General features: G+C 38.0%; 1 protein-coding gene across 4 annotated transcripts in view; it reads right to left on the bottom strand.

Annotated features, from left to right (window-relative positions):
- Positions 1-1443: 1443 nt before the first annotated feature.
- LOC131248472 (DNA-directed RNA polymerase IV subunit 1) overlaps positions 1444-18924 on the bottom strand; it is a 50578-nt gene continuing 33097 nt past the window's right edge. For all 4 annotated transcript variants that reach the window (XM_058248750.1, XM_058248749.1, XM_058248752.1 and 1 more), the window contains 8 exons: positions 18675-18790; positions 18011-18156; positions 16303-16562; positions 16028-16201; positions 15781-15918; positions 14129-14394; positions 2732-2840; positions 1444-2108 (listed from right to left, as the gene is read on the bottom strand). In XM_058248750.1, coding sequence (XP_058104733.1) covers positions 1941-2108; positions 2732-2840; positions 14129-14394; positions 15781-15918; positions 16028-16201; positions 16303-16562; positions 18011-18156; positions 18675-18790 — 1377 coding nt within the window. In that variant the 3' untranslated portion in view covers positions 1444-1940. The remainder of the gene's footprint in view (positions 2109-2731; positions 2841-14128; positions 14395-15780; positions 15919-16027; positions 16202-16302; positions 16563-18010; positions 18157-18674; positions 18791-18924) is intronic.

Raw genomic sequence — 18924 nt, forward strand, 5'->3', positions numbered from 1 at the left:
TACTCAAAAACCAAAGTGATTCTACCCGAGCAATTGTACGCGTGGAAGCGGATGGTGATCAAGACTGTCTAGCTAGTGGGCCCACTGATCATATATGACTATGATCATGACTGACAGACACTGGCCGTTTTTCACATCGAATGTGGACTACCAGCTGTCTTTACTTTCAACTGTTCATTTGAATGTGACCGTTCAATGGTCATTACTGTGCGTCTAGGGCTGTAAGAGGGCCCCACCCAGTGATGACCAGTAGTTATCTCTAGAAGCGAGCGAGGCAAAGCCATTCTTAAATGCATAAAAAGAATTATCATAAGACTCAACCCACCCCCGAATGGTTTAAGTCTAAGGTTTTTCCAACTTTTTGGCGCACGGCAATCAACAGTTCTTGTGCAAATTGAAAGCCCGTGAATATGGTTGAAACCATCTTCCTTTCATCATGCAACACCTCTTACAGACGATGACTGCTAAGATATATGCCGAGATAGTCCTAGGATACTAAATGGCTGAATCCTGGCACACATGTGAGATCCAAGCCAATCGTTAGGTGGGACCTACCGTTTACTGGCTTATAAATCAGGCTGGTACATTCATCATGTGGATAGAATGTATGCCTGATACACGACACAGATCCTCATGTATGCCACAGCACACGTTTGGCAATTAACCTCTTACAATCTCTCCTCAAGCAAAACTGTTGGGATTGGTTAAATTAATATAATAGAAATGTTGCATTAGAGCCCATGCACATGCACCTTTTCTTCTCCTTTATTAAAAAATATTTGAATTTCAATTTTCCTATAAAACTCTGCAAAAGTATATTTTTTTAGTCCTATGTTGCTAGGAGAGAAAAGGCTAGACGGGTTTATAAGCTCAAGTTCTTGAAATTTGTGAAGTAGGCTAGCTTGCATTGTGTGCACACTGACTTATGCGCAGCAGGAGCAGTGAGGCAGTAGAGGCGCCAGTAGCACACACCGTTGCAATGTACTAAACGATTAAAAAATAACTGTTCAGAAGTGCCTTGCCCTTCACTCTCTGTAAAACTCAGTAAAATTCAAAAATCAAATGCATCTTGCATTGTTCTTTCCAGAGATAATAATCCTCCATTTTATTTTATTTTTCGTTTTCTCTTTACAAGTTGTAGGTTCAGTTCACAAAACAGTCTACCAGAATTCCAAAATTGCATACCAGAGTTCCTGTCATAGTTTTTTCATGATTGTTTGCACGCATGACCATCAAGGCTTGTTGTATCCTATAGCGATCTCATACCGTCGAGAGGGGATGAATGACGCTTTAAGGAAAGCGTATCCGATACGTGCTTTGAGCCTGATTTGATTTTTTTCCCCGGTTTTGTAGATCTACAGTTTTATAACAAAAACACCTCCCCTTGTCTATATAATGAATACTTTCGAGCACAAAGGACCAAAATTTTCCCAAAACAATCAATGGCTGAAACAAACTCAATTAAAACAAAAATGCTTAGATAGCCAATGAATTCAACTATACATCATAGATAAAGAAAATGGTACAAAAATGAAGGCAGTCCACCTCAACATTTCCAAATGTTCTTTTTTTGGACAAAAAAAAAATGGTGAAAGGTTCATCTGCTTCTGCTGAAGATGCAACCACAAACATAAATAAATGGCTGCACTTTTGAGTATAGCAACAGTAAGATCTGTATGGTTGCTACTCATTTAAATAGCCGCCATAACTACGTTCATCAAAAAATGGTTCTTTCTGTAATCGGTATGACGATGCAACTCCACAGCAATGGTTATGTGGATAGCCATATTCCCAAGCACAAAAAAGGCGATTAGCATCGCCACATATGTTAGTGGCTGTAAGTTCTGTATGTGTGAGAACCCATATACACGTGTATCAGAGCCAACATGCTGTCCACTGCCTTTGTGGTTCAAAAGAAGGGAGAAGGTTAGATGTTGTTGTCATCTTTTAAACACTTTGTTTCGAAACCAGGCTGCGAATTCAGGGGAAATATGTCGCGCTGCACCCTCAACACACTTCCGATAGGAGAAATCTTCAAACGACCCATCCTTCCTCACCAGTATAAAACAGCGGGAGCGGGATTCGGGATACAATGGGTTATGACCAACCTGCCATCATGAGAGAATGCAACAGGTAAGAACATAAACATAACGCTTCCTGAAATCTCCGAAACCACAAGTGCAGACCAACTGAAACATGGTTACTGTGTTTGGATGTGCCCCAAATTCCGAGCGGTTTGAATAGTTCTAGAACAGATGGTTGGCCACCAAGTTGTGTTTGGGAGTGCATGAAAATAAAAAATGACATTAGGTGGGTCATTGTTTTTCCAACTGTTACAACCACATCAACCCAACACTGATTGCCAATATTGATTTGGGGCAGAGCATATAAACTAGCATGCTGTATGTAGTTCTCTATTTCTGTAGCATCCCAAAAATGTATGACAATATGAACAACCATCTGTAAGAAAAGAAGATAACCTATGGCCTTATCTGAAGATATGGCCATTGACAGAGTGGAAAGGTGGAACAGGATTCATGTAGCTGACCCTGATTAATTGGGATAAGGCATCGATGATGATGATGATCTGTTTTGCCAAAGTTTCAAACCACTTGTGACCTGAATTACATCCAATCTCCATCCCTCCATCCTTGGTCCAAACCACCCCCCCCCCCCCCCACACACACACACACACAAATAAAAAATAAATAAATAAATAAATTTGCATTACCTTGATTTCTTGGGCTCCCGCCATCTTCTCATTTCCCTGAGGATGATAGGACAAAGCCTTCATCAAAATGGACCTTTCTTCTTCATTTACATAGGCATTAACTGGGTACCTACAGGTCAAAGCAGCTCTGTTAAGTGTCTTCAGGAGAGGAGGAAAAAAGAGTTTTATAAGTATCTTCAATACAACTAAAAGCTATAATAGCATGAGAAAGAAAATGGAAAGCATCACAACTGAGAAGAAAAGATAAGAAAGTAATACAACTAGATCAAGGAAGAAACTAATTGCAATAAGATTCAATGTACCAAATTGAAGTTTGAATCACAAAGAGAAAAGAATGCAATGATTGTGAGCAAACTCAACCGTCCACTAATCTTATACTAGAGACCACTACTCCCCTCCCCCCTCAACGCTAACCATAAAGAAACAAGAGAATTTTCTCAAAGAGAATACTATTCAATTGTTTTATTTCATAGGCCCAAGTCTTATTTATAACGAGTGCTTCAATCTTCAACATGATCTATGGAATCTAAAAATAGGATTCCTAGATAGCCAAGATCTCCAAAATAGAAAAAATAATGCTTATTTCCTGACATAGAATCTCTAAAATAAGAAAGCACTTAAGTAAGAAAATTTAAGATGATTTATTTTTAACATAAAGATACGAAAGAAAATGAAATTAAAGATAGGCTAAAAAAGGAAAGTGAGCCTTTTCTGGTGCACACATGTGGAGCGTGCATGTGGTCTTCTTGTGCATACGTGTGGGATGTGGGAGGATTGCATCAATTCCCCCCCAGCTTCAAAAAACTTGAGTCCGTCTAGCTAATGGCAATGTACTCCTTATAGAACTCCGGATTGATGCACTTAAAATCATTTGCTGAGATCCATGTATTATCAAATCTCGGTCAGCCCTTCCCACTTGATGAGAAACTTCTGTGGAAACTAGTTGATTATTCAACACATCTTCAATGATTTCTTCTAGCTGGGGTGGCCACCTTGGGTATCTGGATAGCTTGTTCTTTTATGCTCGTCTTCATGATGTCAAAAATAAACTGTAAGGCGTTCCACATTAAAAATGGGACTGATCTTCAGTTCAGGTGGAGGCAGTGTTTTAAATATAGACAATATTGGTCGATATATCCCATGATATATCTTGTATCCCACTTGTGCGATACGAAATGCATAGGTAGAGGTGTACACGAACCGAGCTAGCTCGGTTAGCTCGCTCGATTCGACTCGGTTTGAAGCTGAGTTCGAGCCGAGTCGAGCTGATTTTTTGAGCTCAAAAATGAGTTCGAGCTGGCCCTAGCTCGACTTGACTCGGATTGAACCCAGATCAAATCGAACTTAGATCGAACCAGTTCGGTAACTCGGTTACTTTGATATTGATGTTGCTCACCAAATGTTTGATGAAATGACCCAACGAAGTGTGGTTGATGGCAAGGAAGGTATGTATATGAAACAAATACCCTTTTTTTCTTGATTTTTATGTTGCTTAGAAGGTGTTTGATAAAATACTTGTAAAACCATTGCTACTGTCTTAAATACAGTGAGATTTTGAAGGTGCAGTCCAGGTGTTTGTGAAAATGCTGCACGGGCGAACTCAGCTTGATCTTGGCTCGAACTTGGCTCAAACTGGCCCGAGCTGCTAACCAAACCGAGCCGAGTTGGCCAGTCAAGCTCGAGGACCGAGCCGAGCCGAGTTTGAGCTGAGGTCAGCTAGTGGCCGAGCCGAGTCGAGCTGAGGCCAGCTCGACTCGATGTACACCCCTACGCATAGGTACTACCAATATATCCCACCTATTTGATCTAGTGAACATTTTCGATTTTCGATCTATTTTTTGTTATAAATCACGTTAAATCAGTGTCAAATGGTTACAAATCTATAATTATTCATGTTTTCCATGAAAAATCATGGATTTTGAACTTCGATTTCGAGATTTAGGGAGATAAGGAAAATTTGAAATTTCTCAATTTCTCACAAATCAGTTGCAATCTTTTAATCCAAACACGAAATCAAACATGTATGTAACTTGATCTAGTGATTCTTCTTTTGCTTTTGAATGAATTGCTTGTGTTTCCATACATGTCTTCTTACGTTTATAAGTTATATGAATAGACTTTGAATATACTTGCATCAGTTCAGTTGGACAATGCATATAATAGGACCCCATACAAAGGAAACCCCTATTTTTTTGTAATGTTTTGATTTCTAAGCGTGTATTGATGTCTTTTAAAACCTAAAGTTTCATTGAAAAAATTGACCAATTTCCCAATGTTCCCATGTTTCCCAACAACAGCGATACATTACACGATACAACCAACATGTCCCATGCGATAACCAATATGTATCCATATCCCAAGGGTGCGATACATTATGCGATAACGATATTTAAAACATTGGGTGGAAGCTCGATCAAATATGCATTATCACTTATCTTCTTCAAAATAGGATAAGGACTTGCCTCTTTGAAGTGGAGCTTTGTATGAGATCTTACTGGAAACCTCTCGGGCTTGAATTGCACCATGACACCATCTCATTGAAATTGTGCAAAACATTGTCAAACATTTGCATGCCCCTTGCAATTTTCATTAGTAAAGGTGATCCTTCATCTGACTTCCTCATGTATCTCCTTAATATGCAATATAAAAGCTTCGGCATCCTGGGTCGATCGAGTTGCAATAGGATGTGGACTAAATCAATAAGTTGTCGAGGTCACATACTTGTCACAATTTCAAAAGAAGAGTCTCATAGTGTGGTTCACAGAATTGTTATAATCAAACTCAGCTTGTCGTAACACAATGTCCCATGAACTGATGCGATCATCAACCAGACATCGAAGTACATTCCCAAGACCGCAATTGGTGATTTCAATCTACTCATCTGTTTGTGGTTGATAAGCACTTGAGAACTTTAATTTAGTTCCCATCTTAAACTACAAGGTGCGCCAAAAGTAGCTCATAGACTTAACATTACAATCAGATACAATTGTTTTGGGAACAACATATAGACAAACCACCTTGAAGAAAACATTGGCAATGTGTAGAGCATGTGATGTCTTCTTATAAGGAATAAAATGGGCCATATTTTTAGAACCTGTTGACTACAACATAAGTAGAGTCATAACCACGTCATGCCTTCGGCAATCCCAAGACGAACCCATGTTAATAATGTCTTCCCATGGAGCATCCAACATAAGCAGTAGAGTATAAAAACCGATATTCTGCTTGCTACCTTTGCCTAGATAGCACACTCGACATTGACGAACAATGATTCCAACATTTTTCTTTAAACTCAACCAATAGAAACAATCCTCAATTAAGGTCGTTGTTTTGTTGATACCAAAGTGACTAGCGAGGCCACTTTAATGAAGCTCTCATATAACAATATCTCATAAGGAGCTTTTAGGAAGACAAACCCATATCATAAAATAAGTACTCATCATGCAGGTTGTATCGTGGGTACTCGGTGCTTGAGCTGGTGTAAGTGTTAAAAATACCTTCCAAAAATCATCATCTGCTGCATAGCCTCTTTTAAGTTTCTCACACTCAACAACAAAGACTAATAAGGTAGACAATAAATGTGATTCTCGACTAAGGGTGTCTGCTACCTTAGTTTCAATGTCAACCCGATGTTTTAGGTTGAATGTGAACTCCTGAATATACTCAACTTATTATTGCGCTCAACTTCTTCTAAGAACTCACCTAGTGATCCGAATAGAGCACAAACTCCTATGAATTAGGTAATAACATTAATGTTTCAAAGCTTGTACAATAGCATAAAACTCCACGTCATATGTAGAATACTTCTTTAGTGCCTCATTGAGTTTTTCACAAAAGAAGGCCACCAGATGTCCTTCATAATTGAGGATGCTTACTATGCCTATATGGAATGCATCACAAGCAACTTCGAACACCCTTTCAAAATTGGGAAGCCTAAGAACTAGAGCTTCCATCATTTTTTACTTGATTTCTTAAAATGCCTTTGTTGTTGCTTTGGTCCACTTAAATGGAATTGCCTTCATACATTTCTTAATGGATGCCATGATGGAACTAAAGTTCCGGATAAACCTTCGATAAAGCATTGCTAGCCCGTGAAAATTGCAAACCTCATGAATGGTCGTGGGAGTAGGCCAGTCAACAGTGGCACTTGCCTTTTGAGAATCAGCTCTCATGCCTTCTACTAAAATGATGAACCCTAGAAAGACCATGCTGGAACTCAAAAATATATATTTCTTCCAATTAATGTAGATTTTCCCTGGGTGTAATGCTCTCATCACCTAACAAAGATGGACCAAATGATCTTCTCGTGAAGAATTATAAATGAGGATGTCATCTAAGTACACAACGACATACTTGCTTATAAATGGCCGTAGAATTTGCATCATCACCAACATGAACATGCTAGGTGTGTTTGTCAAACCGAAAGGCATGACTAACCACCCATACAATGCATCCTGTCTTAAAAGCAGTTTTCCATTCATCTCCATGACAAAATTCTTATCTAGTGGTACCCGCTTCACAAATTGATCTTAGAAAACATTATAGCATTCACCATTATGTTGAGCATGTTAGGCATTGAATGGGAAACAATATTTCACTGTTATCTTATTGAGCGTGTGACAGTCAACACACATCTACCAACTATCATCTTTCTTTAGTGTCAACAATGCCAGCACAACACACAGGTTGAGGCTACCACGAATGAAATCATTGGCTGACAATTCCTTCACTTGTCAATGAAGCTTTGCATGCTCTGTTAGATTCATTCGAAATGCCGGAAGATTTTATAATAGCACTCCAGGTACAAAATCAATGGTGTGGTGAATGTTGCGCATGGATGGAAGCTCACTCAATAGTCCATCAGGGACCAAATCTTGAAATTGGGACAAAATGTCCTGAATCTTAGGTAGTTGGACAACAACATCACTAGTTGAATCGATCTTGCATCCTACCAAAGCATACACGATTCTCCATTCCGAACTTTGCTCCACGGATTGAGCCATACTCAACATTGTGGAAGCTGACTTTCCTCTTCAGGTTCGTCACCCTTCATGGGGCTGAGACGTGAGATTAATGAGCTTTCCTTTATACATAAAGTTATATTTCTTGCGGCCCTTATGAATCACATCTTTGTTGTATATCCACAGGTGCCTAAATAACGTAGGACTTTCACTGAAATGATGTTACACCAAAGTGATTCTTCATAACAACCAAGGAGAAGTTCGCTAAGCACTGGTTGGGCATGGGGATGAACACGTTATTCACCAACACAATCTTGTACATCTTGGGATGCTTGTGTGGTTTCAGCTTCAACTTGTCCCCCATACTTTGCGAGGCCACATTCATATTGCTTCCTCTGTCAATAATGACCTTGACAACCATTCCACCACAAAATACTCGTATATGGAAGATATTAGTTCTCAACCAATCTTTTTCGGCCTCCTCTTTTGGTGCCGTCAAAATCCTCCTAACCACCAATGACAACTTATTTTCATTAATGCCATCTAGGCCTTCCTTGGGTTCATAATTGTCACATGGATTGCTTTCATGTTCACCTTCCACTTGGTACACAATGAAGTTCTCTTTATACTATTCACCCTCTTGTCCCTCACAAAACTAGAGAATGCGAGAGACACTTTGTCACGAATATCCACAACCACCGTACTTAAAGCAAGCGTTGGTCAACCTCTCCTGAGTTGCTGCAATAAGACTCTCCTATTGTGTCACTGCTTCAAGAAAGAAGATTAGAAATAGAGTTTTGACAAATTTTCTAATCCCGAAGAAAGTTGTTGTGAAATGCGACTAGTTGCAAACACACTGTGGAGCCACTAATAGTAAGATGATGCACGACCCCCTACTTGGAGGTTGTCAAGTCTTATCACCAACTTCTGCTCATGCACTTTTCAGACCATTTGATACGCTTCGTCTACATTATTGAGTCGAACAATCACTAATTCTCTTTGAATATCGAACTATAGTCCATTGTAATAACGCACCACTTACTGCTTTTCTAGTCACCGTTAAGCAATTGCGAATAACTAAATCATAAATAATGTTGTGTGTATTCCTCCACAATCAAATTATCCTGCAGAAGCAAGATCATAGAAAGAATTCATTTCATAATCCAGCGACATAAACCTCTACTTCAATCTCGCCTTCATTTCCTCCCCAATTACTTAACGAGTGGAAGGCCACATCGTTAAAAGTCTTCTTTGATAGAGTATCACCAATCTTGAGCTATGCCTTTCAAGTTCAGGACAACAAAACGTAACCTGATGGCTTCTTCCATTTCGTACTAGCGAAAATATCGCTCCATTAACTTTAGTCGGTCATTGAATATCTTGGGCACAGTCTAAAATCTCGATCTTAACATGCTTAGCAGGATCCGCAGTGCGAACATTCTGTCCTCCTTCGAGATAGCTTGGATAGTCTCATTGGAGATTGTTCATTCCTGTTGTTCCGAGTTGCGCATAGCGATTTTGTTGGATCCCATAGCCAAGCTCATATTCTTCTTCGTGAAAAACACTATTTCAACTAAGATGCCTTGAGTCAACATTCCCATATTCCAAATCTCCCTCAAGGCCATCCATAGATGTTTGACAGTTGGGAATGATTCCCTTTCTTGCTTCTTCAAGAACAATAATCCATCCACTAGAGTATCTACCTTGGCTGTGAAACGGATCTCCATATAATTCCACCATTTCTTGATCAAATCGACCACTTATTGTAAGGTTGATACAATCCTACCCTATGATTCTGTAGTCATCCCACGATTATAAGTCATCTTCTTCTGGTGCTCATAAGATAGCGGGATTTTTTTAATTATTATTATTAGGGAATGAAAAAAGGTTTTGGGAAGGTTGGGTGTATGATTAGGGTATGGGCCATTTACTAGTGGGATTTGGGATGGAGATAAGGTGATAGTTTAGGTGAGATAGAAATTATATATGGTCTAGCAGTGTTCGAATTATCTCTGATATTATTGAAATATCTCCAATATTATCTTTATCTCTAGCTCAACGATACCGATAACACATGGTAGCGATACCGATAACGCTGGTAGTATAAAAAATTTCAAGTATTAGCAATGTATCGCTAAGTATTGCCAATGTAATATCGCTAATATAATCGTCAATATTTTCAACTATGTAAATTCTAGGTGTCGCTTGTATTGCCAATGCATCAATATCGCTAGTGTATCGCCAATATTTTCGACTATGTAAATTCTAGGTAATGCTCATATTATAAATGTATCAATAGTAAATTTTTATTTCAAAATTTTTTTTTTTCATGGGCACATGGTTGTATGTAGTGTTCAATTTGTCATTGATAATATTGATAATATTTCGATATTATCGATATCGTAACATGCGCGATATTGAGACCACAATCTTCCGTTTCCTTTCCAACTGTTGATGATTTCTTGGTGAAATATCATGTGTTTTGATATTTTGTAATATCGATGGATGTTTGGATGGAAGGTTGGATAGTTAAATAGGCCGGATGGGATAGTTGGACTAATTTCTAACAAAAACATATGCTTTTAAGGCCCCATTAAATGGAAACTTGTTATGTATGCATTCTTGTTACAAATTTTTTATTTCTAAATATGCAAATGTGTACATTTTAACATCTCCTGAAGTTTCGCTAAAAATTCCACCGTTTTCCCCATGTTTCCCCGCATTTCCTATTATCAGTGATATTATCGGCAATATCGATATTGTTTCCATGTCCCTAGCCAGCGAAACTTGTAGCGATACCGATACTTCGAACACTGTGGTCTATGGTGGAAGGGCTAAATTAATAAGCTAGTTTAAGGAATTGTGGGAAGGTTTGGAATGAATACTGGGTAAAAAAAAAAAATGTGGTAAGAAGATGGGGAGAGAAGAAAAAAGGTGAAAGAAAAAAAATAAAATCCTAAGAGTAGAACTTCCTCTAATACCAATTTAATTCAACTAGATCAAAGAAGAAACTAATTGCAATAAGATTCAACATATCAAATTGAAGATTAAATCACAAAAGAGAGAAAAAAAATGAAATGACTATGAGTAGGCTCGTACCCAAATACCGCAATGAAACAAGAGAATTAGCTCAAAGAGAATACCATTCAACAATTTCTTATTCCATAGGCCTAAGCCTTATTTAAAACGTGTGCTTACAACCTTCAATATAATCTATGGAATCTAAAAACAGGATTCCTAGCTTGCCAAGATCTCCAAAATAGAAAAATGCTTATTTACTGACATATAATCTCTATAATAAGAAAGCACTTAAGAAAATTCTAAGATGACTTGTTTGCTAACAAAGAGATATGAAAGAAAAAGAAAATAGGGATGGCTTCTTCCATTTCGTACTAGCGAAAATATCGCTCCATTAACTTTAGTCGGTCATTGAATATCTTGGGCACAGTCTAAAATCTCGATCTTAACATGCTTAGCAGGATCCGCAGTGCGAACATTCTGTCCTCCTTCGAGATAGCTTGGATAGTCTCATTGGAGATTGTTCATTCCTGTTGTTCCGAGTTGCGCATAGCGATTTTGTTGGATCCCATAGCCAAGCTCATATTCTTCTTCGTGAAAAACACTATTTCAACTAAGATGCCTTGAGTCAACATTCCCATATTCCAAATCTCCCTCAAGGCCATCCATAGATGTTTGACAGTTGGGAATGATTCCCTTTCTTGCTTCTTCAAGAACAATAATCCATCCACTAGAGTATCTACCTTGGCTGTGAAACGGATCTCCATATAATTCCACCATTTCTTGATCAAATCGACCACTTATTGTAAGGTTGATACAATCCTACCCTATGATTCTGTAGTCATCCCACGATTATAAGTCATCTTCTTCTGGTGCTCATAAGATAGCGGGATTTTTTTAATTATTATTATTAGGGAATGAAAAAAGGTTTTGGGAAGGTTGGGTGTATGATTAGGGTATGGGCCATTTACTAGTGGGATTTGGGATGGAGATAAGGTGATAGTTTAGGTGAGATAGAAATTATATATGGTCTAGCAGTGTTCGAATTATCTCTGATATTATCGAAATATCTCCGATATTATCTTTATCTCTAGCTCAACGATACCGATAACACTAGTAGCGATACTGATAACGCTGGTAGTATAAAAAATTTCAGGTATTAGCAATGTATCGCTAAATATCGCCAACGTATCAATATCGCTAATGTAATCGCCAATATTTTCAACTATGTAAATTCTAGGTGTTGCTTGTATTACCAATGCATCAATATCGCTAGTGTATCGCCAATATTTTCGACTATGTAAATTCTAGGTAATGCTCATATTATAAATGTATCAATAGTAAATTTTTATTTCAAAATTTTTTTTTTTCATGGGCACATGGTTGTATGTAGTGTTCAATTTGTCATTGATAATATTGATAATATTTCGATATTATCGATATCGTAACATGCGCGATATTGAGACCACAATCTTCCGTTTCCTTTCCAACTGTTGATGATTTCTTGGTGAAATATCATGTGTTGTTGATATTTTGCAATATTGATGGATGTTTGGTTGGAAGGTTGGATGGTTAAATAGGTCGGATGGGATGGTTTGACTGATTTCTTGCAACAACATATGCTTTTAAGGCCCCATTAAATGGAAACTTGTTATGTATGCATTCTTTTTACAATTTTTTTTTTTTTTGAAATTTTTTTAAATATGCAAATATGTACATTTTAACATCTCCTGAAGTTTCACAAAAAATTCCACTGTTTTTCCCATGTTTCCCCACATTTCCAGTTATCAGTGATATTATCGGTGATATCGATATTGTTTCCATATCCCTGGCCAGCGAAACTTGTAGCGATACCAATACTTCGAGCACTGTGGTCTATGGTGGAAGGGCTAAATTAATAAGCTAGTTTAAGGAATTGTGGGAAGGTTTGGAATGAATACTGGGTAAAAAAAAAAATGTGGTAAGAAGATGGGGAGAGAAGAAAAAAGGTGAAAGAAAAAAAATAAAATCCTAAGAGTAGAACTTCCTCTAATACCATTTTAATTCAACTAGATCAAAGAAGAAACTAATTGCAATAAGATTCAACATATCAAATTGAAGATTAAATCACAAAAGAGAGAAAAAAAATGAAATGACTATGAGTAGGCTCGTACCCAAATACCGCTATGAAACATGCAGCCCCCAAATACCGCAATGAAGCAAGAGAATTAGCTCAAAGAGAATACCATTCAACAATTTCTTATTCCATAGGCCTAAGCCTTATTTAAAACGTGTGCTTACAACCTTCAATATAATCTATGGAATCTAAAAACAGGATTCCTAGCTTGCCAAGATCTCCAAAATAGAAAAATGCTTATTTACTGACATATAATCTCTATAATAAGAAAGCACTTAAGAAAATTCTAAGATGACTTGTTTGCTAACAAAGAGATATGAAAGAAAAAGAAAATAGGGATGGGCTAAAATAGGAAAGTGGGCCTTTTCTTGTGAACAAGTGTGGAGCATGGGGCGACTGCATCAGAGAGAGGGGGGGGGGATTGTAGGACCTCCGGATGTCACATTCCACAATCGATTTCTTGTTAGATTCAAAGGATGGCTACTGTTGCAAGGTGTTATAGATTGAAATACATCTACTTACTGCTCCTTGCCTTCTTCATTGATAAAGAGATGTTGGGGGGGGGGGGGGAGGGATGATTTTTGTTTAAGTTGAGATGTTTCATTTTCCAATGGTTTGACAGGTGAGAATTGAAACAGGTTTTGAATAGGTTGGAAGGCAGCTCACCCATATAAATGTTGATGCCATTCTTTGGGGAAACTAAGATCTGAAGTCATCAACCAAAAAGCTTCCTCTTTATAGAGTTTTGAAGGAGGGTTAAAATGACGTTTTTATACTAACAATATCGAATCATTGATGAAAGATAAATGCTTCTAGGGCATTTTTGGAAAAGCAACGACTATGCTAGGTCATGAACCATACTTCTCTGCTTTACATATGTATTAGTATATAATGTAGAGAGATACAACTTACACCCTGCACACATCCTTCCCACAATTATTACATAGCCAAATATGGGGGGTGCATTTATCAATCAAAAGAGGGAGCCGAGAACAATTTGCAGACACACATAGATACATAGATTCATTTTTCAGTATTAGTTTTGAAATTTATATGCCACACATGCTCACAAATTCAATGAAGAATAGGTTCCATTACCATAGCCAAAGTGCTCATATTTCTGTACCTTTGATGGATAAGGAATTGCCTGTCTGATAAAACAGACCGTTAAAGCAAAACACACACCAACTGAAGCGTTTCAGAGTCCAACCCTAAATGAAACTCAATTTCATTGCATCGCTTCATATAACATGCAATTCTATCAACAGGAAAAGGAGGAAGAGATCATTGAGGCTAACTTACTTGTGTAATATTTCCTGTAATAAAATACACATATCCTTAATGCCAGCCTTTGAAAGAAAAAGTCTTGGATCTGAATTTGATTTGCACTCCATACTTGTCCGATACTCAGATCTGCAATTGTCATATATAAAGGTTGATTTCCCTCCCCATCTTTTGCAGATTTTATCACAAGCACCAGGTCCGTTGAGCCCCATTTCATCTTTCTGAGTAGTCGGTTGGCTACACAATGTTTCATAAATAGCCACAGGTTTATCAAGATCCTTCCCCTGATGAAAGTGTGGGGGAAAAACAATTAGAAACTGCTGATAGGATATGCATGCGCGTGCACGCGCGCACACACATATGGGAAAATGTACTATGGGGTTGAGCTCGTGCGCCCCACTGTGATGCGTCAGACATTCACACCATGCATTTGGTGTGTCCCCTCTAGGTTATGGGATGTCCCAAAAATTAGCCATATCCGGAATTGAGCTGAAACCATGTGAAATCATGCCTAAAACATCTATTAGCACTTGATGAGGAGTTTTGGAATGGCCTGAAATTTGGTGTGAACCCTCATCCAAGTGGGACACACACAATGCATAGGCTGGATGCCTTAACCACATCCTAAATGGGCCTATAAACAATCAGGAAGGTTTCAATGGGTGGGCATCCACTCCCAACTGTTGTCTGTGGTGCGGCCCACCTTAGTCATGAATTGGCCTGATTTTTAATCCCACGGCCCACCATTGAAGGGTGCATCCGATTGATGGTGTGGATGTCGGACACACATTACAAAAGGACTGAAAGAGCTCAACCTCATGGGAAGCTCACATGAGGTCGACCTCATAGTACCTTTTGTTATATATATAATTATATAAAAAATAACTTATTGCCTAAAAATGGTGAGTTGAAGACAAAAATCAAGTTCAACTCATCTAGCTTCCAACTTGAGCAGTTCATGAAAAGAAAGACCATCTATAATTTGCAAATAACATTTTTCATTGGACAAAAGCATGGAGAAGACTGACTGAACTCATCCTTGGATGGAATTACTACCATGCTACAAAATAACATCACGAGGTTAGAAAAAGGTGCTTGAAAATTTTTTGGGAGGACAACAACATCTTATCACGTCAAGGCATAGAGATTAGCATTCAAGGTAATGAAATTTGGGAATTATCTTCTACTAAGAACATTGTGCTTTGCCATGTTATGATCTTAGTTGCTAAAGCAACTGCTGATACCCAGCCCAAAGTGGTGATGAGATCATCGCACCATATCAGAGCCTACCTTTTTGACAGTGTATTTCTATTGGAGAATGCAATTCTCAACCCAAAGATACACAAAGTATACTCAGGTTTTTAATTAGTATGGGTGAGGCCCAAATTTCACTGAACAAAACCATTATTCTGTTGGGCCCCACCATTGATGGACCATTCCCCAAAAATATCCTCAACAGAAAATAGATGGTTAAGAGGAGAAATACAGCAACCTCCACATTCAACTGAGAGGAGGCCAAGTTGGTGGCTGCAATCTTCCAATCTGGGAGTTTTTGGAGATAGGCCCCACCAACTAAAAACCTGATTATACACTCCATCTCATCAGGTCAAGGATCTCACAAAGTTCCCCTTCAGCTTTCTATTTCTCACTCGTTGATTTAAAAAAAATACCTTTCCCGAATATAAAATATCAAAAGGTCCGCCAGTCCCAATGGGGGCTTCCTTGCCCCATGCCACAGCATCTAATGTCCCCAAAAGATCATCCATAGCCCCCTCCTTCGCAGCCTTGATGAAACAATTGCTCGGGTTCTACATAATCCCGCCATTCAAACATGAAATAAATTGGTTACTGAATTAAGAAGCCATTGAGGATTGGGAAGCTACTGAACCACAACAACAAGCGCAGAGAAAAACTAACAGAGAAGCATGCTTGCATAAAGGGTGAGGTGATGGATATCTGATCCCTTTGTTCTTTTATTCCTTTAGGACTTAGACCACTGAACTCTCCCGTAACTGAGAGACAATCTGCAAGGATAAGCAAGTGTTCTCGATGCATATCCCTTCCTATATCAGATAATGTGGATCTCAAAGTCTGCATTTCAAACACCACAAAGAATGTTATCAAACAATGCATAAGCTGGATGTTGAATCTCAAATGCAGCCAGAAGTAAGATCAATGGACAGGAATCTCACTTCTAGAAAGTGATGCCATGCAGCATCTACTCCATAGGCACAAGATATATCGTAAACATGGTCTGGGTGACTCCTTTCCCAGTCAATCAAGTCCATTATTGGGATACATGCATCCTGAACAGTATTCCATAACTTCCCTCTTTCACAGTCCTCTGACATAGAAACCTTCAGAAAAAGTTCACCAGAAGAGTCCTTACGGAACTTGGATGTCTTTGGTGGCTCATGCCACAAAATATTCACCTTCTTGAACTCCAAAAACCCTGAATAACATAGTAAATGCAAATTATGCTCATGCTTGAACATCTAGCTAGAAACTAAAACATGTATAGTAAACATAAGTGTGTGTGTGTATGTTTCAAAATCTGAGAATGCCTTGGATGTTTGGGATGATATGGTGTATAGATCCACATTTGAGAATATTTTCAGGATATATTGGATTAGATTAAGTCATCCATCATAGAAGACAATTATATTTATAGAAAAAAGGGACTACCTATGTATTAGGAAAACCCTGTCCATATGATCCAGTGTCAACAGAAGAGTCTACAACTGATAAGGTCCACAAACATTCTATATTCATTACCATGCAAAGTGGCATTTTTCACCACTGCCGGAATAGAAATTTGTAATTCATACTTTCCTAAACTTCCCAGAAACCAATTTGTTTTTAATAGATAATTGAATAAAAGTACTTGAGATATATACTAAAGCTTTTTGAAAGTTGATATAGTTCTCCATTTCATGAAGAGGTTTTTCTGTCCCAACTGGTAGTATGCAAGGTATCACATAATAGTATCAGCCAACTTGCTGGCCAATACAATACACTGTAATGGCCTATTTTTGTTTTTGTGATTTTTTTTTTTTTTTAAGATCTCAAGAATTATTAGTTAAATTCCAAAATATGTGGGGGTTCCAAATATGTATTCTTTTTGGCTGTGGACATCTGTTTGATGGTGTAATGGGCCACTCGCTAAGAACATTATCTGTCAGGTAGTGTCAACTTGACCTGCTGAAAGTCGACCAAATAGGCCCTAATCAAATAGAAATCAAGCATGATTTGGCAGATTAGGGCCCTTTACATATAAATACAGCAACAAAGAGGATGGAAAATGAAAAAAAATGAAGTGACGGTTTACCCCTTCTGATATTTCCCAAAATGGTCCACACCACTTCAGTTCATTGAATCCACTCAAAATTTTTGTGTTTCGATCCTCAAAAGAGGCCTAGATCTAGTTTAACATTAGTTTCTGTGTTTTAAATGAATAAAGAACTGGAAAAACAAGAAAATTTAAAATAAAAACTTAATAATGAGCCCTTTATGACCGTATCAGTCCCAAAATAGTGCTAATACAGAATTTTATAGGCACGTATCGGCCGATTCGGACCATTTTTTCATAACAGACCAATTCACCCCTGTATCACGTAACAGAGGTGACAACTTCCTTTATGTAATTGCCGAAACAGCCGTAACATAGCCGTATTTTAATACCATTGTAGTACATCAACTTGCCACAATAGCAGAAAGTTATCTACTCTCATCTCACAAATACCAAACCAAAGCAACAAAAGTTGAAGAGAAACAAGTTGATATAAAACGGCCAATGGGTAAGTTGATAAAAATGTGAAGCAAGACATATTGATAGAAATTAACATTTAAGGCTCTGAATGCAACTAGGGGTGAAACAGTATGTTGGAAAACGAATCACACCTTTGATAACTGTTCCAAGGAGGATTGGAATCAGCATATCCCGTACGGTATCAAGCAGCACAGGAGAATCCTTAGAATTTTCAGCTGCCACAGTGATGCAAATTTTCTCGCTATGCTCATGGTGAACATCGTCTAATGAACAATCACTGCCATGCAATCATTTAGGTCAAGGTATGGAGAAGAGAGAATTCAAGACTACGCAGTTTCTATGGAGAATCAAGGTTTAATGTGTAGATAATACAGCCAACTAGCACATAAATAATCTTTTTAGATGACCCCGACCAGTTGGGATAAGGCTTTGATGATGATGACGAAAACGACATTGTGAATTTTTCAAGATCAACAAGTCAGGTATTGCAAGTGTTAATTGAAGTACCATGGTAAATTTAATAACTTCAATAATTACAGCTGTGCTTTCTTTCACATGGCCAAAACTCGAGTATTATTGAAATTATAGGAATTGGATTTTTTATAATCTTTTTATCTATACAATTATCGTATGTGATCTGAATCGTCCGATTCTATACACGGGTTTTGGTCAAATGACCATAATGGTTTTCTGAGAACTTAGAAAATTGAAAGGCAGGTGGATTGTATTTCTAGTCACAGCTGGGATCAAGAACCTCATGTCATGCCCTTTATTCTAGGATCAAAGAGAACTTACCAGCTTAAAATCTGCAACCTGGGAAGATAAGTGCTAGTTTTTCCTCTGGAGTTATATTTCTTATTAAGTGCATCTATTATTGACCCAATTGTTAGTCTTCTCTTCCTCATCCTCTCCTAAAAAAAGAATAGAGAGAAACAAATCACATTCTGAAAATGATATGTCAATCAATAATTATAATTCGTGTAAGCTGATTTAATCCTTCTAGGGACATAAGAATCAGCACGCCTCACATATCCGTTTCCATACA

The sequence above is a fragment of the Magnolia sinica genome, chromosome 6 (assembly GCF_029962835.1).
Source record: "Magnolia sinica isolate HGM2019 chromosome 6, MsV1, whole genome shotgun sequence".
Lineage (NCBI taxonomy): Eukaryota > Viridiplantae > Streptophyta > Magnoliopsida > Magnoliales > Magnoliaceae > Magnolia > Magnolia sinica.